Source organism: Ursus maritimus, unplaced genomic scaffold, assembly GCF_017311325.1.
Source record: "Ursus maritimus isolate PB19 unplaced genomic scaffold, ASM1731132v1 scaffold_1, whole genome shotgun sequence".
Taxonomy (NCBI): domain Eukaryota; kingdom Metazoa; phylum Chordata; class Mammalia; order Carnivora; family Ursidae; genus Ursus; species Ursus maritimus.
The window spans coordinates 61,255,911-61,278,334 of NW_024423343.1; the positions used below are offsets into that span (position 1 = coordinate 61,255,911).

At 37.5% G+C, this 22,424-nt stretch overlaps 1 protein-coding gene across 3 annotated transcripts; it reads left to right on the top strand.

Moving 5' to 3' along the window:
- Positions 1–330: 330 nt before the first annotated feature.
- Positions 331–13,411, top strand: SPC25 (SPC25 component of NDC80 kinetochore complex). 3 transcript variants are annotated; one of them, XM_008687073.2, is made up of 7 exons: positions 434–647; positions 1,461–1,613; positions 1,709–1,774; positions 6,965–7,111; positions 7,555–7,659; positions 11,256–11,354; positions 13,110–13,411. In XM_008687073.2, exons 2-7 carry the CDS (start codon positions 1,475–1,477, stop codon positions 13,232–13,234), a joined length of 681 nt encoding a protein of 226 aa, XP_008685295.1. In that variant the 5' UTR covers positions 434–647; positions 1,461–1,474; the 3' UTR covers positions 13,235–13,411. The 3 variants fall into 3 exon arrangements, with proteins under 3 accessions (XP_008685296.1, XP_008685295.1, XP_008685294.1); XM_008687072.2 differs by having other exon boundaries at positions 459–615; XM_008687074.2 differs by lacking the exon at positions 11,256–11,354 and having other exon boundaries at positions 331–615.
- The last annotated feature ends 9,013 nt before the right edge of the window (positions 13,412–22,424 follow it).

Genomic DNA, 22,424 nt, shown 5'->3' on the forward strand with positions numbered 1-22,424 from the left:
ATACCAGTACTAGGTACTGCTTTTCGTTTCTGTTTCACACGGTCCAAAACAGAGACTTAAGAAATTTTGGAAATGTTCATATTAGAAGCCAAGAAACAGTAATGTTCTAACCACTTCCCAATGGAAAATCATTAAATGATGTTACAGATTAAGCAATGGTATTTTTATTAGCTTCATTATTTTTTAAAATTAACTTTAAGCTCTAGGGAGTGTTAAAGAAGAGTGTATATACTTGGCAACAGAATGCGATTAAAGATCAATATTTATATTTGTTGCAGAAACCTTTATTTGAAACTGATGAATGCCTTGTGCTGGGGCGAGTCCCTCCAGGAGCTATTAATTAGTATTTTACCAAACAGAGCTGAGAGTACGACTGTGTCTCAGAAAAAACTACAAATCCCAGAATGCACTTTATCTTTTCGCGAGAATCCCGGAGGGCTAGACCAACCAATGCCTTCATGAAGAGCCTACCTATCAGCCAATCCGAGGGCGAATGGGCGCCCGGGGGCGGGAGGAACAAGGCGCCCTAAAATTTGAAATAGGCAAGTCGGCGCGGATGCGGGACCTGGTTCTAGAGACCTAGTTTTGGCTCGAATTGGTTCAGGTCTTTTGTGGGTAGGTGGAGGGACTCACGCCTGCTGGAGAAGGTGAGGGAGGTGGGAACTGACCGGGGCTCCCCGATCCGCCTATCGTGATAAGGGAAAGCGGGTTTCCGGGCGGGATTTATTTTTGGAACGCCGTCTCTGAAACGCAGGCTTGTTGTTTGCACATCAGGTGGGCGGCCGTGAGGCTGAAGGGTTCCGGGTTTCTGTGAACGAAAAGTCTGTGGCCCTCCTGGGAAGGTTTTAGGTTATTGGGGTGGTTTTAGCGTTACAGAAAACAGGTGGAGCCAGTCTGACCGGACATTGTTTTACAGACGAGGGCACTAAAGCCCAGAGAGTGCAGGTGACTTGTACCTTTCCTGGACTAAGCCCACTAAATTTCCTCTCCAGTCGCCTGTTTAGTGCTACTTTTCGTGATCTTAGTGGGAGGGAGAGGCAGGTTAGATGTGGGACCTTATCCTATGAGAGGGGGCCGTCCATCTGGGATCTGGCAATGCAGGCCAGAATTCAAATGGTCAGAGTTGGAAACGCCTAAGTTACCAATTTTACTTGTGAGAAAACGGAGTCAGAGTCATTTTCTCAAAGCCATAGAGCTGTGTGAGTGTCTTGTGCAATTACACTACTGAGAAGTCCCTAGGAGGTAAAGATGTCCTTCCTGGAATCTTGCATCTTAACTGCAGTTAAGTCCAGGTGGCTTGATCTGCCCTGAAATATCTAGAGTTAAAAGTAAGGTGCTAACTTTTTTTTTTTTTTTTTTTTTAAGCAAAGGTCACACTGCCAAAATATGCTTGATTGGAATATGAGCCTGATTTGATTTCAATAACTCATAAGAAATATAATGTTCTATTTGTTTTGTAGCATTTTCTTCCAAAATGATAGAGGATGAACTGACACTATTTGATAAAAGCATAAATGAATTTTGGAATAAATTCAAAAGCACTGTCAGTGACACTTCCTGTCAGATGGTGGGACTAAGAGATACCTATAAAGACTCCATCAAAGCATGTGCAGGTAACAGAAATTAACTTGTAACATGCTCTTTTGTTGTTCTTGCTCTTTATGTTATTTCAGCTGAATTGAAACTTCAATTCCAATTTCTCTTTCAGAAAAGCTGTCTGTGAAATTAAAGGAAGAAGAACGAATGGTTGAGATGTTTCTGGAATATCAAAATCGTAGGTGACAAACTGTAGATCACAGAGTTTTTTTAGATCGAACATCTTTATGCAATCTCTCATTCAAGTAAAACAATGTAGTGCGTGTGTGTGTGTGTACATATATATAAAACTAATAAACATGTATGTACCTACTACCCAGCTTAAGAAATAAGTATACTCCCGTGTATACTTTTCTCCCACCTTCCAGAACTAACCTATTAGTATGTAGTATTGTGTTTTTGAATGTTATATATATGGCATCATTTTGTGTATATTCTGTCCCTTTTTAAAAATATTCATCAGTATGCTTGTGAGATTCATCTGTGCTGATGTGTAAATGCCAGTTATTTGAAAAACGAGTTTTCCCATTGGAAATCATAGGCTGACAGTTGAAAAGCTGGAGTTCTTCAGGTCTTTGGGGGTAGGGTTAGTCCTCCTGACCGTTTTTGTCCATATTTTTCCTGTTGTTCATGCCCTCTCATTTATACCACTCTAGAGTTTCCACGGTATATGTGTTGGTTTTACTGAATTCACACAGATCAACAGATCACAGACTTGTGGCCATAGGCCACATGTTAAATTTTACAGCACCATGTTTTAAACACTATTAATGGAATGTCTTTAGATGGAACATGTGTTCTTTAATTTGCTACAGTCCCCAGTAGTTTCTTTGGCTTTGTTTTGCCCACTTGACTCATTATCTGGCTCCTGAACGCGTTTGACTTTGGAACCCTGGTAGGCTATTATGCTAGCCTTTTACTCGTGTCTACTTTCTAAGCTGCCCTGAAGCTTCCTTCTCCTTTGACTTCTCTCATTTCTTCTGTAACCACAAGCAGAAAGGAAAACCACTTTCGTTTGTGAGTGTGTGTGTGTGTGTGTGTGTGTGTGTAAGCATTCTTGGTTTGTAGAATTGCTGGGGATTAGAACATAAGTTTGAAACGATCAATTTTTACTATTGTGAGTCTCAGTGTGCTCTTAATGGTTACCTGTGGTGAAAATAATGTGCTAAATAGTCTAAAAGCTAAAAGCATTATCAATTGTTTTTCTTTAAAAAATCACTTTATGCTTGAACAGAAATATAATTTACTTAAGTTTAATTAATTCAGTGAATATTTGATATTTGCTTAGCATGGAGACAACCGTTCACAAAGTATACTGTCTGCACACTGCTTACAATTTAGTGGAATATACAGACAGGGAATCCACAATGAAAATACATTGTAATAATTGCTGTAATAATGGAATGGGCTGCGAGAGCACAGAATTTTTTCATTTTTAAGGTGTCTACCCTAAAATGAGCATGTTTATTTGCTGCAGGAAAGAAGTTAGTGGGGACTTAAGAAAAGGGGTCAGGGGACAATGAGTAGAATAGAGGGGAGGGAATCTGGATTAACCATGGATTGGAGAAGGAGCCGCTGTTACTCTGGCAGGAGAGGATACTGATACAGATACATGTGGGAGTAGGCAAGCTGGAGGGAACTCACTCACTCACCAGAGATTTGTTGAGCAGCTACTCTGTGCCAGGTACCCTTCTAGGACGATACTGCAGAGAACAAATTAGCCAAAAATTCTGGCCCACCTGGAGCATCTGTTCCTTCTATTTATCAAAAGGAGGAAGATCATCTGTTCAAAGTGAGAGGCATGTACTATGGACCAGGCTCTTAAATCCTGAAAGCTTTACAAGACAGAAATTTGAAGCTCACTGAGGTTAAGAAACTTGGCTAAGGTCGTGCATTGCAGCCAATATGTTTGCTCTTTCCAGTGCACCATAAAACACTCTTTCCACATGGAAGGAAAATTCCAGGAGGGTTTGTGTGGTGAGTAGTAGTGAAAGTTTTAAATACCTGCCCTAGAGAATAAGAGACAGCTGGCTACGTACACATAAAATAATAGTTATGCAACATCAAGGGCCCTTCCATTTGTATGGGCACAAATGCATACAGTTCGTCCTTTCCTTTCCTTTCCTCTCTTTTCTTTCTTTCTGAGGTTCCAGAACTGTTGTTTTTTTTTTTTTTTTTAAGATTTATTTATTTATTTGAGAGAGCAGGGAGGGGGGATGGGATGGACAGAGGGAGAGGGGGTCACAAGCAGACTCTGGGCTGAGCACAGGGCTGATGTGCTTGGTCTCACAACCCCGAGATCACAACCCAGCCAAAATCAAGAGTCAGACACCCAACTGACTGTGTCACCCAGCTGCCCCCATGTAGTTCTTTAAATGTTATAATAAAAACACTGACATATATGGTATTTATGTATCATTAATAGTTTGAAAGTTTCCATCTTATTGTTATTGGATACTCTAGCCCTGTGCACTAAATAAATGGAGCAGCCATTATTATCCTCGTTTTATAAGCGTTGCCAAAGTTGTAATTTGACCAAGGTTCTTGGGTGACAACTGAGGAGCCAGAATAGAACCGAGACCTTGGACTTCAAATATTCATCTCTTTTGTCATTGAACATACTTATCTTTTTTTAAAGTAGCATTTTTCTGTAGTGGCCACTCTGCAAAATAGTAGGGATGTTCCTCAGAAAATTAAAAGTAGAACTACCATATGATCCCCACTCTGGGTGTTCATCAGAGGAAAATGAAAACTAACTCGAAAAGATATCTGCACCCCCATGTTTATTATTTATAATAGCCAAGATAAGGAAACAACCTACGTGTTCATAGATGGATGAGTGGATAAAGAGATTGTGGCATACACGCGCGTGCGCACACACACACACACACACACACACCATGGAATAAAGCCATAAAAGAATGAAGCCTTGACATTTGTGACATAGATGGGCCTCGAGGGCATTATGCTAAGTGAAATAAGTCAGACAGAGAGACAAATACCATATGATATCTTGTATGTGGAATCAAAAAAAAATTTTTTTAAAACAAAAAAGCAAACTCATAGATAACAGATTGGTGGTTACCAGAGGGAGGGTTTGGGAGAAGAAATGGCTGAACTGTTTTTGACCTTGGTTTTGGTTTTGATTTAAATTGAATTTTTTTTAAATCATTTTTCTTTCTGGTAATTCTGATAAAATGTCTATTTTTAAATTATACTTGACATAATATATGATCATGTCCAAATTCTTGGAAGATACAGAAAAGTAAACAAATCTGAAACGTTGAGAATCACATTTAACAAAATGACATACTTTTTCTTTTTTCTTTTTCATGTGCTATATAGTATTTTTGACATAATTTTGTTAAGGGTATCTATATAACTTTTTTGAGAGTATTTTCCCATATTACTAAATTCTTTGAAAATATATTCTACCTTATTGATATACTATTTTAATAATTTAGGATGTTTTCAGTTTTCACCATTAAAAATCATACTAAAAATAATTTTTTTGTATATAAATACTTGCACACATCTTGTTTCTTAAGGTAACTTGTAAAAATGAAATGAACTAATTAAGGACATGAATATCTTTTTTTTTTTTTTTTTTAAGTGAGTGAGTTTATTACGTGAAGATACAGGAAAAGCTTTCAAGAGTGAGAGGGGTCCCAACAGTGTTGGGACAGGGTCGCCAACGAGGGCCTTTAGGGTTGGTCTTTTATAGAAAGCTAACCAGAGAACTTAAATCCTTTTAACATATGAATATCTTTAAGACTTGTTTTGCAATGTCAAAAATATGCCGTAAGGACTCGTATTTTGCATTCTTCTCAACACTGACTATTATTTTTGTAAACGTTGTTGTAATAAATGAAGATTGGTATGTCATTGCTTTATTTGCATTTCTGTGATTACTACTTAGGTTAAACTGTCTTTCATATTTATTATCCATCTGCAGTCTGCATTTCCTCTGTTTATTCCTTTGTCTGTTTTTGTTTTAGGAATTTGTATTTGTGTCTTCTTTAGATTAACAACAGTTGGGGGAGAATATTTAATGCTCAAAAGCATGGTCTTTGAAGTCAAGTCCTGAGTTTGAATCCAGCTCTTATATTTATGCATCTTAGTAGATAAAGCTTTGGGCAAGTTAGTCAACTGCTGAGCCTTTTTACTCTTTTAAATTAGACCTACAAAATGTATTATAGTGAAATTTAAGTAAATTTACAGAAATAGAAGGTGTTGAACAAAGTTCCTAGCACATAGTAGAGTTTTATGCATATTTGAATCAAATGAGGTTTTTCACCTACTTATTAACTTTTATGTAGCTGGTATATGTCTCTCTCTTTGATTTCTTTTTGCCTTTGAGTAAAAAGATCTTTCCCCGTAGAACTAATTTTGTATTCAGATACTGCCTTTTAGGTGTTGCAAGATTTCATTTTATATTTAAATATTTAATACAGAATTTATTTTGTATTTCAGCAACCACCTACCACCTGATTTTATGGTATTTCATTTTTCATATCAATTTTCTAAATATACCAATGTTTGTTTGGAAATGCCATTTTTGTTTAAACTGTGTGTCATTTCTTCAGCTGGTACTCCACTATTGTATTAAAAGTGTCACAATCACAGATGTTAAATTTGATAGGATGAGTCCCTTTCCTCGTTATTTTTCTTACCATATTTCCTAAACTGTTGTCCCCTGTGTATTCATCAGGTAAATTTTATAATTACTTTTGTTGGATCTTCCCTTTCCCTTCCCTCCAAATTCCACTGGGACTGCATTAAATAGAGAAATGAACTTGGGAACTATTGACATCTTTATAATATTTAGAAGCGTAAAATGTCTTCCCATACATCCAGGTCAGATCAAATACATGTCTCAGATAGGTTTTGCCCTTTTTTTCATATAGTTCCTACATATTTCTTGATCTAGATTATTCCTGGATGTTTTGTTTATTACCAATGTAAATGAGGTTTTGTCCTTCCTTCCTCTCTGTCTCCCTCCCTCTCTGCTCTCACTTCTTTCTGTTTTTTTTTTTTTTTTTTTGTATCTTCCAGAATCATTGATATAGCATTAGAATGAACTGTTTCTTTAAAGCACTGTGTAAAAACATTGTCCAGATTTGGGTTGTCTTTGGTGGTGAGCTTTATTTATGTACTTACTTAAAGAGCAGGGATGCAAGGATCTTTTATTTTCAAATGCAAATAGAAAAGAATAAGATTTTTTTTCTTTTTGTTCTTTATAATTTTTGAACCTTTAGGAAGCACTTACTAGTTAAAACATTATTGATCTTATGAAAGTCAATATTTCTTGTCTGTGATGTTGGAGAGCAAAGTATATATATACTAGCTAACACTGTGCTTCTTACAGAGATCTGTAGGCAGAATAACCTCATTCAAGAAAAAAAAGATAACTTGTTAAGGTTGATTGCTGAAATAAAAGACAAAAAGCAGGAACTAGAAGTACTGACTGCAAATATTCAGGACCTTAAGGAAGAATACGCTAAGAAGAAGGAAAGTAAGTTTCCAGTTGTACACATATTTCAAATATTAACCTAAATTTCAGAGTGGTGATTTCACAATTCTGTATCTCTTGCCTTCTCTCCAGTTCATTACTAACAATGGATAACATGACTCAGGCGCATAGCCGGCCACTCATTTCTGCAAGGAAGCTGTGGGAAGTTAGCTAAGTGGGCTTTCTTTTCTCTTGTTTTAGTTAAAGGTCCTTTTGATTTCTAGTATAACCAGAGTTGTAATGCAATTGGTATGGGAGCTTAATTAAGCAGAGTGGGAGACAGTTTCACTAAATAAGATTTGTCTGGAGAAGCCATAGTATAATTTATGCAACAGAGTTATTGATGACACTTTCTCTGCCAGAAACTATTAAGCACAGTCTTTATGCTGTAAAGTCTCTTTGTCTAAAAAAATTTCATATTCAAAAGTGTATTTCTTTTATCATAGCTATTTCTGCTGCTAACAAAGCTAATGAAGAGAGGTTGAAAAGACTACAGAAATCTGCAGACTTATATAAAGATCGACTTGGACTAGAAATTCGAAAAATTTATGGTATGTATATTAATGAAAGTGAAACATACGAGATTAGAAAGGTATATCTTAAGTAGCGAATTTAAAATATGTTTTCAAAGAAAATAATGACAATATTATTAACTTTTGAGAAAATAGGAAACAATTAAAATAATTTTTTTTAAAGATTTTATTTATTTATTTGACAGGGAAATAGCGAGAGAGGGAACATAAGCAGGGGGAGTGGGAGAGGAAGAAGCAGGCTCCCAGCAGAGCAGGGAGCCCGATGCGGGGCTTGATCCCAGAACCCTGGAATCATGCCCTGAGCCAAACGCAGACGCTAAATGACTGAGCCACCCAGGCGCCCCAGAATTTAAAAATTTTTATCACCCTAACATAATTACTGATGCCTTGGTTATTTATCATCCAGTATTTTAATGTGTTTTTGGCATGATTGCCAACATAAAAATAATTTTTGTTCCTTTTTCTTACTGGTATTTTATGATTAACATTTTCCAGTTGCTATAGCCTTCCTATGGTAATTTTAAAATGGTAGTATAATAATTCATTTCATTCATATATCTTAATTTATCCAATCTTTTATCTGTCATTTAGTACAGGTTTGTTTCTAACTTAATATTTGGATTCAGTCTCTGTTTCCGTTTTAGAAGTACTACAGTGAATATAGATTTCTCCATTTCTTTTGTATAATTTCCATGGAATTCCCAGAGAGGCATTACTGGGTTAAGGCATGTAAATATGTTAACGCCTGTTATGTGTAATATATGTGCCAATTTATAGCACTGTTCATTGTGTTGGCAGTCCCCAAGATCACCGTGAGGTTTGGTGATTCCCTGGAAAGACTTCCAGAACTCTGCATATAGTCATATTCATGGCTCAGATTCATTGCAGAGAAGATGCAAAACAAAATCAGCCCAAAGAAAGGCACTGGGACAGTCTAAAAGAAACACTTTTTCAGGCATAATTTTTTAGGAGTCGTAATCCAGCAGAGTCCCACAGGATGTGCTTAATTCCTTTAGCATTGAATGTGACAATACGCGTCAAGTGTTCTCTACCAGGGAAGCTCATCAGAGACTCCTGCAACTTGTGCTTGTTTTCCCTGGACTTCACCCCATGGGTTTTTCCATTTGCTGATTTTGCTGGAGCCTTTCGCTGTAATAAATCATAGCCGTGAGGATGACCCTATGGGGAATCCTATGAGTCCTCCTAGTGACTCTTCAAACCTGGGGTGGTTTGCCAACAACCAGCTGGCAAGCAGGCCTTTCTAAGATTCTTCATGACCTCAGCGTCAGGCCTGCCATATTAATTCTTTGTGTTCACCTCTCTACAATGTGAAGAGTACCCATTTCATTGTCTTCTTGCCAGAATTGTATTTTTTAAAGGTTGTTTGGGTTTTTTGGCAGTTGACTAGATATAATTGGAGCATTTATTTTTAAATGCATTTCTTTGATTATTAATGAAAAGGTAAACCTTTTTTCCGTATACCTAATTATATTTCTTTGACTGCCTGTTTGGGCTCTTCATTCATATATCTATTAGTCTTGTTTCTGCCCCACTACTCCATCTGTTGGAATAAGCTTTTAATAAAAAATGTTGACCTTTTGATTAGAGGGAAGTACAAGGTCCAACTCTGAATTTTTGATCCATTGGACTTACTGTCATCCTGAGGTGATTTTTTGAACCAGAAAGCTTTAAAATTATTTTAGATATAAAAATAGAACTTTCTCATAGCCCTCAAAGTCAGGAAATAATGTTTCTTAAAGAAGAGAACCCAAATTAAACCCTTCATTATCTTATGAAGTCTTTTATTTCCTTGGCATGTATCCCTTCCATTACTATTAACACTTTTAAAAATCTGGTGTACTGGGGGCGCCTGGGTGGCATAGTCAGCTAAGCGACTGACTCTTGGTTTCAGCTCAGGTCATGATCTCAGAGTTGTGAGATCAAAGCCCGTGAAGGGTGTCAGGCTCCCTGCTCAGCACAGAGTATGCTTAAGATTCTCTCTCCCTCTGCCCTTCCCCACCCCTCTCTAAGTCAATAAATCAATAAATCTTTTTAAAAAATATCTGGTGTATGAATGTAATTATTTCATTTTGAATAAAAATGTAAGACATGTTTTTCAAAGTTTCTGAATATTATTTTTTGTAATTAAAACCATTTTTAAAAATGAGATTTCCTAATTTTTTATGCTGTAGAGCAAACTGAAAATGTACGTGAGTTTCTACTTTGTGGCTGCCATTTTTAATTTCTAATGGGCATTTACTCCTTTGGGAACCTTTGGAGGTCTTTTGGAAAATAGGGATCGAGTCTGGATTACTATGTAGGAAAGGTCAAATTAAATCTATTCAGTAGTACCTTTTATATTGTGATAAAACTATATGACCTAGAATTTGCCATTTTAACTATTTTTTATCATACAATTCAGTGACATTAATTATATTTACAATGCTGTGCAATCATCACCACGTTTCCAGAATTTTTCATCACTGCAAACAAATTATGTACTTATTAAACAGTAACTTCTTATTCCTCCTCCCCTAGCCCCTGATAACCTCTAATCTACTTCCTGTCCCTATAAATTTACCTATTCTAAGTATTTCATATAGGTGGAATCATAGAGTATTTGTTCTTTTGCATCTAGGTTATTTTGCTTAGCATGTTTTCAAGGTTCATTCACGTTGTAGCATGTATCAGAAGTTCATTCCTTTTTGTGACCAAATAATATTCCATTGTATGTGTAGACCGTATTTTGTTTATCTAGTCACCTATCAGTGAACGCACGGTTATTATCACCTTTGGCTGCTGTGAGTAATGCTACTATAAACACTGGCAAAGTTATCTGAGTCCCTATTTTCAGTTCTTTTGGGTATATACCTCGGATTGGAGTCACTGGGTCCTATTGTAATTCTTGATTTAAACTTTTTGAGGAACTGCCAAACTGTTTTCCACAGCTGCAGCACCATCCTACATTCCCACCAGCGGGGTTCTGATTTCTCCACATCTTCATCCACACTCTTCTTTTCTTGTTTTGTTTTGTTTTGTCTTCTTACAGCTGCCCTGGTAGGTGTGAAATGATAGCTCACTGTGGTTTGGGTTTGCATCTCCCCAGTGAGTCGTGGTGTTAAGCGTCGCTCCATGTGCTTATTGACCATCTGGGTCTGTTCTTTGGAGAAATATCTATTCAAGTCTTCTGTCCATTTTTTAATTGGGTTGCTCTTCTTTTGGCTCTTCAGTTGTGGTTTTTAAAAATATATCCTATATATTAAATCCATGTCAGAGATATGATATATAAATATTTTCTCCCATTCTATGGGTTATCTTTTCACTCTTGGTAATACCCTTTGAAGGACAAAAGTTTTTATTTTTGATGAAGTCCAGTGTATCAGTTCTTTTCTTTTGTTACTTGTGCTTTTTAAAATCATATTTAAATTACAGTTCACTTAAAACTAATTCGTAACTTGTACATTTGGAGGCTTGGTTAGCGTGTGTGTGTGTGTGTGTGTGTGTGTGTATTTAGCGCACAGATGTTAAGGACAAAGGTGAGAAAGCTCATCTCCATTGAAAGCCTTGGCACGATAAAATATTCTCATACCAAATAATCGAATCTCTCTTTTCAGGTGATAAATTACAGTTTATATTCACTAATATTGACCCTAAGCATCCTGAGAACCCATTTATGTTTTCCCTCCACCTAAATGAAGCAAGGGAGTACGAAGGTACGTACTCCGATCTTTTAACTGGTATTTAAGATTGGCATCTCCAAATGTTACCTGACTCCGCATACAAAGTATAATGACGGAAAGTAATTCCCACAAGGTAGTGCCTTCTTTGCCAGTCTTGCTTCATGGGATAGTGTCTTCTAAAGGCTGAGTGTAGTTTTGATTTGTAGTTATTACGTAGGATCTTTAACATGTACCTTCTCTTCAGGCTGGCACGGTGTCACGGTGGCAGAAAAGTCTTAAGACCACAGATCACTGCATTTCATACACAAGTATGAATTATCCTTTTAGAGAACTTAAAGCTAAAGCTATAAAGGATATAACTACATAAATGTGAATATTATAATTTCTACAAGTAGGTGATTTTAAAAGCAAATGCTAAGTCATCAGAATGTGATCGTTTATTTTCCCAAAAATCAATTTAAGAAATAGTACCATCTCCTGAAAAATCCCCACATTGGTAATTTAGCTCACTTACTGATTCTCCAGCAGGCCAGCAGGTCATCGACTTCTGGGGAATATATATGATTGATAATAGGGGGAACAAGAAGAGAATGGAAATATATTTATCTCTTTTTCATTCTTCTAATGCCCCTTTTAAAGTAATTTTTCATTTATTGGAATTCAGGAAAATGGTTCTCAGCTCATTGGACCTGTATTCTCGTCTTAAAGCATTTATAGCAGATACACACTCAGGAGAACTGCTGAGTTGGCTTCCTAATGTGCCCTGGTGACTCGGTTCTCATTCTCACGGAATTTATATTTTAGGAATCTAATTCACATACAAATGTTTTTTTCTCTCTCTCAATAAATACCTTTTAATGAGTGCTAAATTTTAGAAAGCAAACCCAAAAAATCACATGCCTAGGTTTTTAGTGTTCTCCAAATTGTATATTCTCTCTTGCTACACAGTATCACAGTATTTGATAGTGTATTAAAATGGAATCTACAGTGTGATTTCGAACCAAGTGTTCTTTGCTATTCTTTCTCTTGTGGTCATGGTTCTTGTTTCCTAAGCAATCTCAACCAAAGAGCTGGAAATCTGACATGGTCAAATTTCTTCTCCTTGGACAAAGGACCAAATTGTTGGGAGAGAAAGCTGGGTCATTCCTTTCCTTTGACCACCCTCACTGGAGACTTGCTCCCAAGATGTACCGTTTTGTACAACTATATGTGAGAGCCGTCAGTTACTTGTGACTTTTGTCTCATTTGATTAGTAAGCCCTATAATTATCACTTTTAGAACAGCAATCACATTTTCTAAGAAAACTTATAAAAGCTTAGATTTTTCCCCATAATTATAAATTATTAAAAGTTGGCATTGAAAGATGTTCTTTTTTTGATCCAGTGACCAGAAACTAGAAGTCAAGCCAAGGGTTTACAGAGAAAACTGACTTAACAGTTTAAAAAAACAATACGCACCTGTTAAAACAGTTTAGTTAAACCAAAATGTATAGAAAGATGATAGAAATGGCATTCTGTTCTTTATCACTGAGCTCTTCAATCCATTGACTACAATCTGTTTACATTTAAAGTAAGATTGTAGTACTTAAGATTTTAATACTTAGAGATTAAACAAAGAATGAGTCCAAAAGATAGTTAGGATATGAAAATCAAATGTATCTATTGTTCTGTGCTCAAAGCATTTCAGTAAAATGGAATTGAAATGGTTTGAATCAGATGAAAGCATCTAAATTAGAAACACTTCTCCACAAAAAAAATGCATTCCAATTATCTCCTTTTTTTCTTCTAGTGTCAGATAGTGCTCCTCATCTTGAGTGCCTGGCAGAATTTCAAGAGAACGTAAGGAAGACCAACAATTTCTCGGCTTTTCTTGCCAATGTTCGGAAAGCTTTTACTGCTATGGTTTATAATTAATGTATGAATAGTATATAAAAACTGTTTCTTTTTCTTCTCTATTGTGTATCTCTTTTTTTAAATCATTGTGTGTCTCTTTCAAAAAGAATCCTCATTATCCATTGTTTGCCTATAATTTTTTTTATTTCTGTAACATTTCTGTGTGGTATATTTCTTTAAATTATTTTAATTAAAAGCTTAAATAAAATTTATAAAGTCAAATGTGTCCTTTCTAAAATAAAAATATACTATGTATATATTTGTGTGTGTGTGTGTATATATATATATATATATGTATATATATATATATTTTTTTTTAATAGTAAGCATGGGTAGTTTAAGGCTAGCCTGGGAGTGGGAATTTGTACAACATACACTGTCTCATTGGTTTCCAAGCCTTTTATTTATTTATTTATTTATTTATTTTAAGATTTTATTTATTTATTTGACAGAGCAGCAAGAGAGCACAAGAAGGAGGAGCAACAGGGAGAGGGAGAAGCAGGCTCAGCAGGGAGCCTGATGTGGGGCTCGATCCCAGGACCCCAGGATCATGACCAGAGTGAAAGGCAGACTCTAAACAGACTGAGCCACCCAGGCACCCCTCCAAGCTTTTTAAAGTCATGGACTAGTAATAAAAAACTAGGAATACAGGCCCAACCTAAGGGTAGCAAGTTTTGAAATGTACATGGCAAAATAAATACTACTGTCTACTAACATTCTAATATCATAAAAGAAAGAATATTTTCCTCATCAACCTGTGAGGTGGATACTATCCATAGCCTTGTTCTACAGATAAAGAATCCAAGGCACCGAGAGTTTAAGTAACTTCAAGTCACACAGCTGGTAAGCATTGGAGCTGGAATTCGAACCAGGTGGCAGTCTGGCACCTAATCCATGAGCTTCGCCTGGACGACACCTCATGCATTTCTGTGTTGTATTGTAGGGAAAGTATGTGGAGACAAAGTTCACAAAGATTGTAAACAAACTTGAACTTCAATAATATAACTTAGCCTTTTTCCATAGAAGTATAATGATTAAGAGAAAGAAAGGTAGGGGCGCCTGGGTGGCACAGCGGTTAAGCGTCTGCCTTCGGCTCAGGGCGTGATCCTGGTGTTATGGGATCGAGCCCCACATCAGGCTCCTCTGCTATGAGCCTGCTTCTTCCTCTCCCACTCCCCCTGCTTGTGTTCCCTCTCTCGCTGGCTGTCTCTAGCTCTGTCGAATAAATAAATAAAATCTTTAAAAAAAAAAAAGGTAAACTGTCTTGAAAGCAGAGGGATATGTTTTGTCTGGATCTTTAGGAAATAGCTTCACTAAGATGATAAAACAGCCTCAAACCTCAGGGAAACAATGAGCAGAGTACCAGGCCTTCAGGAGCTGCATGGCTCGCTGAGAGCAGTCTGTAGGCCTGTAGAATACAGTCAACAACCTGGTCTTCGTGGAAATGTCAGGTGGAGGGCTACTGACTAATGCATAGTCCTATCTGTTCAGTCAAATATGAAGACCTTAATTATTGAGGGTCACTATGTGGCAACCTAGGAATATTCTGGAACTGATATTATTCATATATTAGCTTAAATTATAAAGTTGATACATTATGAAAATTTCACTTTGAATAAAAATACACATGAAAGGCAAACCAACTATCTCATTAAGTTTGCTCCTTTTATACATTGTATTTAGGATGGTATATTACAAAACTAAAATAATTTTAAGCATTTAAAATCTTCCTGATATGGAAATAAAACACCAGATATGAAGACAAGAGATTTTCCTAAGTGAAAAAAAATATGCGCAAGTAGTAAAGTTGATTAAAATGGAATCCAAATGGGGTAGATTAATTTAGTCCAAATTTTGTAAAAAAATGAACAATGAGATCTTTAAAAATTAAACTCAATCACTAAATTGTTTAAGTTAAAAAAAAAAGTGGCACAAAACCTGCTAAAATGTGCTAATGGATTAAAAATTTCAATTTTCCAGCTAAGGAGGATTACAAAGTGTTGCTTCTCTTCTAACTCAGAAAATTCCTATACAATTAGCTCTGTGTTGGTTTGTGTACAATGAGAGCACGTTGCCTATTTTGCTATCACCTAGCATAGTGTCTGGCACATAGTAGAAGCTTAATAAATATCTGTTAATGTTGAACACATCATACAGACTCAATAGAAAATTATTTAACAGGAAATCAAAATTACACCTCTGAAAAAGGGCTGACTTATTCAACAGTACCTGCATGTGTGTTGCTGCTATGTTCGGCTATTTTTTGATGGTGAAGATGGCCCTACAGGGAATTCTTTTTTTAATTTAAGATTTATTTATTTATTTGACAGAGAGAGAGAGGGCGGGCAAGTGTGGAAAGGGGCAGAGGGAAAGAGAGAGGGAGAATCCTCAAGCAGACTTCCCACTGTGCACGGAGCCCCACACCGGGCTCAATCCCAGGACCTTGAGATCATGACCTGAGTCAAAATCAATAGTCAGTCCCTTAACCGACTAAGCGACCCAGGCGATTCTTGACTTAATTATGAGCTAATAGAGGACAAGTTTCTTTCTGAATAAAAGATAAGGGTTGTATCTAAGTCAAAATAGAGTCAATTTTTTAAGTGAACTGGAGGACATATAAGCTATTTAAAATCAGCTCCTTTCTTGATATGGTTAAATATATCCTGGTGAGAAGTATAAACAATGTACATTGTGATATGATGTGAAGAATGTTTAGAGTTTAGACACATTATCCCTTTCTCTCAGCAACTCCCTGGAAGCAGCTGGGGATAAGGTCTTTAACTGGAAAGAGGAAATATTTGAGAGTCAAATAAACGTGATCTGTGTAATGGTATACCTTGAATATTCGAAATTGTTTTGTGAAAAGTTCTGTTTTCCAGCATCAGAATGGGATTGTGGAAAAATCAGAATTAAGATGTGGTCCGGTCTATGGTACATGATTTCAGGCAAGTCATTTAACCTCTTTGAGCTTCAGCCATACTGTGCTCTGTGTAGTTCCCTAAACTTGCCAGTTTCTTTTCTGTTGACCAGGCCAAGGAGGTTTCTTCTATTCTCAGGTAATTAGAAGTAACTACCATAAATATTTGTTAATATTACCATGCTGCTTCTGCATCTATATAGATTTTCATCTTTAATCTGTCAACATGGTGATTTATATCAATAGATTATTTAAAAATGTTGAATCAACCCTCCCTTCCTGGAATAAATCCAATTTAGCCAGGATATGCAATCTTTTTTGAAAAATAGCGTTGGATTCAGTGAATATTCTATTTAAATTTTTATGTCTATAGCCCTAAGTGAGGTTGGCTTATAATTTTCCTTCGTATATGAACTCTGGTTTTAGCATCAAGGTTCTCTCCTAGGTCCTAGAATCTTGAAAATAGTTCGAGTGTGTTCCATTTTTTCTATTTCCTGAAAAAGTATGAATGAGATTATCTGTTTTTGAACTCACCTATAAAACTATCTGGGCCTGTGTCTTCTTTGTAGGAAGTTTTTTTTTTAACCACTCTTTGAATTTCTTTAATAGCAATTAAATTGAGTTATTCTATTTCTTGAGTGAGTTTTGATAATGCACATTTTTTGAGAAATTTGTCTTTTGGTCTTGCTTTTTTTGCAAAGTGATTGGTGTAAAGTCGTTGATAATATATAATTGTAGCTTTTAGATGTCTGCTGCCTCTGTCGTATGTCCACTTTTTCCTTATAAATAACATTTATCTATGCTTTTTTCTCTTAATCTTGCAGAGGTTTGCTCAATTTATTAATCCTTTCAAAGAACCGATAGGTAGCTTTGTTCAATATTTTATTTTGCTTTATATTTCATTAACTTTTGCTTTTTCTCCCCCTTTTTATTTCTTCCCTTTCTGTGGGTTGATTCTGCTGTTGTTTTTATAAATCCATAATTAGGATGCTTAGTTCATTTATTTCAGCCTTTCTACTTCTCCCTATAGCATTTTTAAGCTACTTTACTAGAACGACGGGTTTTAATATGTAGTAGCTTTCTTATTTTTTATTTCTAATACTTTCTAATTTCCATTAAGATTTCTTCCTTGACCATGGGTTATTTAGAAGCTTCTGTGTGCGTGCACATACGTGGGCTTATGTGCACGCAGGTGCACATATGAATGTGTTCTCCGAAGGCAGATGATTTTTAAATTATCCTTTTCTTAATGATTTCTAACTTATGCTGAGGTCAGACAATTCTAGAGACTTGCGCTGTGGCCTAGTGCATGATCAATCATTGTACATGTGTATTTTCCAGTGGTAAGGAGCAGCGCCTTCATTCTCAGCTTCTGGTGGCTCACCCCAACTTTCTCATTTGCCTGAGTGCTCCTCAGCTGACTTTCCCCAACCTCCTCGATCCTGATTAATGCCCCCCCCAAATGTTCTCATAACCCTCTTGATGTAGCCCTATTATAGAATTTATCACAGTGTATCATGTTTAATTGGTCTGTCTCCCTTACGAAAGTGGGCTCTTCGAGGAAAAGGACTTGTTGTCTTTAAGACTTAGTATTTAAGTAACAGAGCCATAATGTTCCAACCACTCTGGAGAGCAACTTCTACTTACCCTTCCAAATCCAGTTGAAAGACCCTACTCTTGACAATGGTGATGTGAGAAGGCTGGGCTATTCTGCCCCATAGAAACCATATACGAACTGGCAAATTATTAAAATGACCATTTCAAGGTAAGCAACAACCATTGCAAAGGCAAGCAACACCCTGGGAAATGTTTATTCATGAAAACCTGCTAGTGAATTGGACGAGAATGGCGAAATTATAGTCAACAAGCACATGGAAGGATGATCGGCATCATTAGTCACTAGGCAAATACTAACTAGAAGCCCAGTGAAATTAAATACACCTGCTAGAATGGCTACAATTTAAAAGACTGATAATATCAAGTACAGACAAGGGTATGCAACATCTGGAATTCTCATACATTGCTGGTGGAAATGCAAAAGAAAATCGCTACTTTGGAAAACAATTTGTAGGATTGTTTTTAAAAACACAGGAAAGTTAAATACATAGGGAAAAAAAGTTAAATAGACAGGGAAAAAAAAGTTAAATACACAGTTAACAATTCTACTTCTAGGTATCTACCCAAAAGAAACGAATTTCCCCCCCAAATTTGTTCACGAATGTCTGTAACAACATTATTCATTATGACCAGTAAAATGTAGTAGTCGCCCCCTTATCCACAGGGATATGGTCCAAGACCCTCAGTGGATGCCGAAACTGTAGCTAGTACTGAAACCAATATATACCATACCTATGATAAAGATTAATTTATAAATTAGGCACAGTAAGAGATTAACAAAATAACTAATAATAAAATCGAACAATTATAACAACATACCATAATAAAAGTTATGTGAATAAAAGTTATGGTCTTTGTCTCTTAAAATATCTTACTGTACGTACTCACCCTTCTTGTGATGATGTGAGATGAAAAATGCCTGTGTGATGAGATGAAAGGAGGTGAATGACACCGACATTGGGGGCGTCGTGTGAGGCTACTATTGACCTTCCAATCCCAAGTCAGAAGGAGGGTGATCTGCTTCCAGACCCTGGCTGGTGGAGCAGGGACTACGGAGGAATGGACTGAGAGCAGCAGATAGTTCGCTTCTCATTCTCTAGGGTCAAGATATGGCCCGTATCATACTTTGTTCTACCAATGAGATTATCAAGTAAGTGGCTGAGAAAGAGGAAGACGAGTCTCTTTTGAGAGAGTGTAATGTGGTCCAAAGTGTTCTTTCTTCCCTGGGCCAAGGGTGAATATGAGAAAGAAGAGGCGAAGGGGCCCCTAGGTAAAGCAGCCCCACAAGGGAGAAACTTCTTCGACCAAGTTCCCAACACCACTCATCTTTAAAAACTTATCGGATCAAAAGTAGGGGATATTTCTCTCTTAGAGCTGACTCCTTGGATATATTTCTCCTTCAACAGTGCTCCTTTCCTGGAGTGTATGCTGTAGACACTAGTCTCCAGATTCATGCAAGTAAGCAGTGGTTCTCAAACTTAAGCTTGCATTAGAATCACCAGGAGCGCTTGCTAAACCACAGATGGCTGGGTTTCTGAGTGTGAAGTGGGAGCTGAACATTTGCATTTCTAACCTAGTCCAGGGTTACATCAGTGCTGCAGGTTCCAGCACCACCCTTGGAGAACCTCCAAAGTAAGCATTTAGCCATTTGCCCCAGCGTCAGAAAAACTCAAGTTACTAGCCAGCTGAAACTGCGATCAGCAACACATTTGCCATGGCGAATACCGGGCTAGGCAGGCGCGAGTCCTTTCTAGGCGCTCCCTGCTGTAACTCCCTTTGTGTCCCCTGATCTCCATCATGAGCCCTCAGCTGTGGACAAAGATCTTTCTCTAGCCAGTTTATTTTCCTTCCTCTCCCAGGTCTGCTTCTCCATATCCCACGGTTCCTCTGAGAAAGAGTGTTTCACTGTATAATTCTGTGCAAGTCTAATTACTCCAATCTCAGGCCAAAGCTGCTTTCCTCCCATTTCCATGACCCTGCAGGTGAGTACTGGGCTCTCCCCTTTGGGCAGATTTCCCCAGCTGCAGGCACCCACCCGTCCCCTTAGTTTCCCTAAACTGAGCTCCTATCTGCATAAGCACAGCCTGGATTCTCTGGCTTGCTGACTTCTCACCCATGGTGCTGCCCAGTGGGAGGCCTGGGACCCCGGCTCTCCATCCTGGGTCACAGCAGACCGAAATCTCTGACACTATCCATGTAGCTCTATCCTTGTAGCTGCACTCCCTCTACAAAAGTTTCCTGTTCTTCTCTGCCATGTCCCCCACCCTGGTCCAAGTCCCAGGACCACCTAATCTTGCCCCCTACACCCCCCCCAAGACTATCTTCCCTGGGCTAGTCTTTCTTCCTGTGTAAGATTGCAAAGGACAGTAGGACATGTTATTTGACTCTAATGCACTTTTCTTGTTCTAATTCAGGCTAATTACCCACCAAGCCCATCAAGACTTTGGGGGAGGAGGGGGTGTTTTGGAGGGAAGAATAAAGTTACACTATACTCAAATTACTTATCAGTTAAAGCCTTATAATACTATGCAATAAAATTTACTTTACCCCAAACTGGATATTATATTACTTTTTGATAGATCAGAAGGCACTCTAAGTGATTAAAGTGCTTTTTGTCATTATAAATGTTAATTATTATGGGTAATTGAAAATGCAAAAAAAATGAAATTAATAGATCTTTCTGGTTGATAGTATGATAGATATATCAGCTTGTGTTCTATTAGAAGATAAAGTAGAATAACGCCTTCTGATGTTTTCAGTGAAAATCTGGCTCGGACCTCTACTGCTTATATTTCTGGCTGTGATGTTGCTAAAAATTTCCTGACATATGAAACTGCGTAGTGGAGCGTAATTATGAAAGCCTACTTAGGGGCTTCAAAGTATTCATATTAAAAGTTATTTTATTCTGTACGGAAGACTTCTGTACATCATTAATCTTCACAATATACACTTAATTTTTATCTAAATATAAGGGATACCATTCCCACCTGTCCCATCAGAAAATTCTTGCCCTACTAAAAAGGTATTCACCAAGTCTGTTCTACCCAGCTATATTGATACATATAGTCTGATGAGAGTATTTCCTTGACACATAAAAATTTATATGTCACAGATGCAAAAGGAATTTGAAGCAATGTTACAAAACAGGAAAATCATTTATGTTTTCACAAGGTAAAACAGATTGACAAAGGTAGAGGGACATCTTTCTTTGAAAATTACTTCCAATGAGTTTCAGGGCCCAACCACCACTATCATCACTTTTTCTACACAAATGATCCGCTGTAGGCTGCAGTCAATTGCTACGCAATTTTTTATACATCGAGGCTTAATGGAAAGAAGGAAGATGAAGAGGAAATATAAATTCAAATTTTCTGTTCATGGTCTAATGGCCTATTATTCAGCCAACTTTCTACATGTAGAAAGCCTTCATTAGTACACCATTAAGAATGACACTAAAACTTCTGATCTGTTCTTCTAGGCTGTAAGTTATGTCTCACATAATGAATTTCACTAGAGCTCCTTCAGGTCTGGTGTCTATATCTATAAATACCTCTATGTGTTCGTTATATCCTGCTATAGGAGTGTAACGGTGCAGAGTATAAAAAATATATGTACCTTGATTTGAAAAATTCCTTTTTGAAAGTGTAAAATTTAATAAATTAGAAGAGGTAGGTGGCAAGAGAGTAATGAAATGGATTTTAATTATTCTAATGTCACACTATTTGGTACAAGAGTAAACATGCCGGAATGTTTCTATCAACACAATAACCCTCCGTTCAGGAGAGTGTGATCTCCAATCTGATTTAGGTCATTTTCTGAAAGATGCTGCTGTCCCACTTCTCTCCATTCTAAAATATTCCCCTTGGGAAAAAATTGAGACCTATCCTCTCTCAGCCCCAATCTCTTCCCATTAAAGGGCATTTGGGGAAGCAGCATAAAGCTGTTTCTCTCTAGTCCATTTTAACAGTAAATGTTGGTTTCTAGAACTTTCTATCCAGCGAGACCTGGATAGTGAGGATAGTGAGGTTCCTTTCACTAAGAAGCTGCCTAGGGTGTTCCTTTCATAATGACCTACTTGGGAAGTGCAATTTTCTTATGTCTAAATTGGTATACGAAGTTTCCAAATGGACAAGGAGGCTAGAGATTTCAGGCACTGTCTCCTTCCTAACCGTTTCCTCTCTACTTCGCTCTTGCTCTCAGCTCCCGAGCCATCTCTGGCTCACACCTGGCCTCACTTGGAAGAGCAGTTCTGGGTGAGCACAGGTGATACATAAGAAGCCACTGCCTCAGAAGATTGCTGGCTGAGGATGGAACTCCATTCGACACTGAGCTTCTCTGCCTAGTAGCCAGACCTCTCGTCTACCACCCTCTCTTCTGATCACCGGGCCTCTTGGCCTCAGCTCCCCATCCTCTATTCTACCCTCGCCTAACCTGGCTCTCTCTCCCTGGGGTCTGACCTGCCAGGCTCTGCTGAACTCTTCATCTCGTTCTTCATCTGTTCTTCCTCGCCTCCCGGGCCCTGCTCAACCCCTCACAGGCCTGCTCTGGCCTGTTGCCACACAATCCGACAAAAAGGACATCTAAGTCCTAATCTCTGTGGTGCCACCAGAAAACTATGTGAGTTCAGGCAAGTGGCTGAATGATCTGAACTCCGTCTCTCTCTCTCTCTCTCTCTCT

What these genes read in the sequence shown, in the direction of transcription:
- SPC25 (XM_008687073.2), top strand. Translation starts at nt 1,475, where the DNA reads ATGATAGAGGATGAACTGACACTATTTGATAAAAGCATAAATGAATTT. An exon ending in ATACGCTAAGAAGAAGGAAA is followed by an intron (nt 7,112 to 7,554) that starts GTAAGTTTCCAG and finishes CTTTTATCATAG; the next exon opens with CTATTTCTGCTGCTAACAAA. An exon ending in TGAAGCAAGGGAGTACGAAG is followed by an intron (nt 11,355 to 13,109) that starts GTACGTACTCCG and finishes TTTTTCTTCTAG; the next exon opens with TGTCAGATAGTGCTCCTCAT.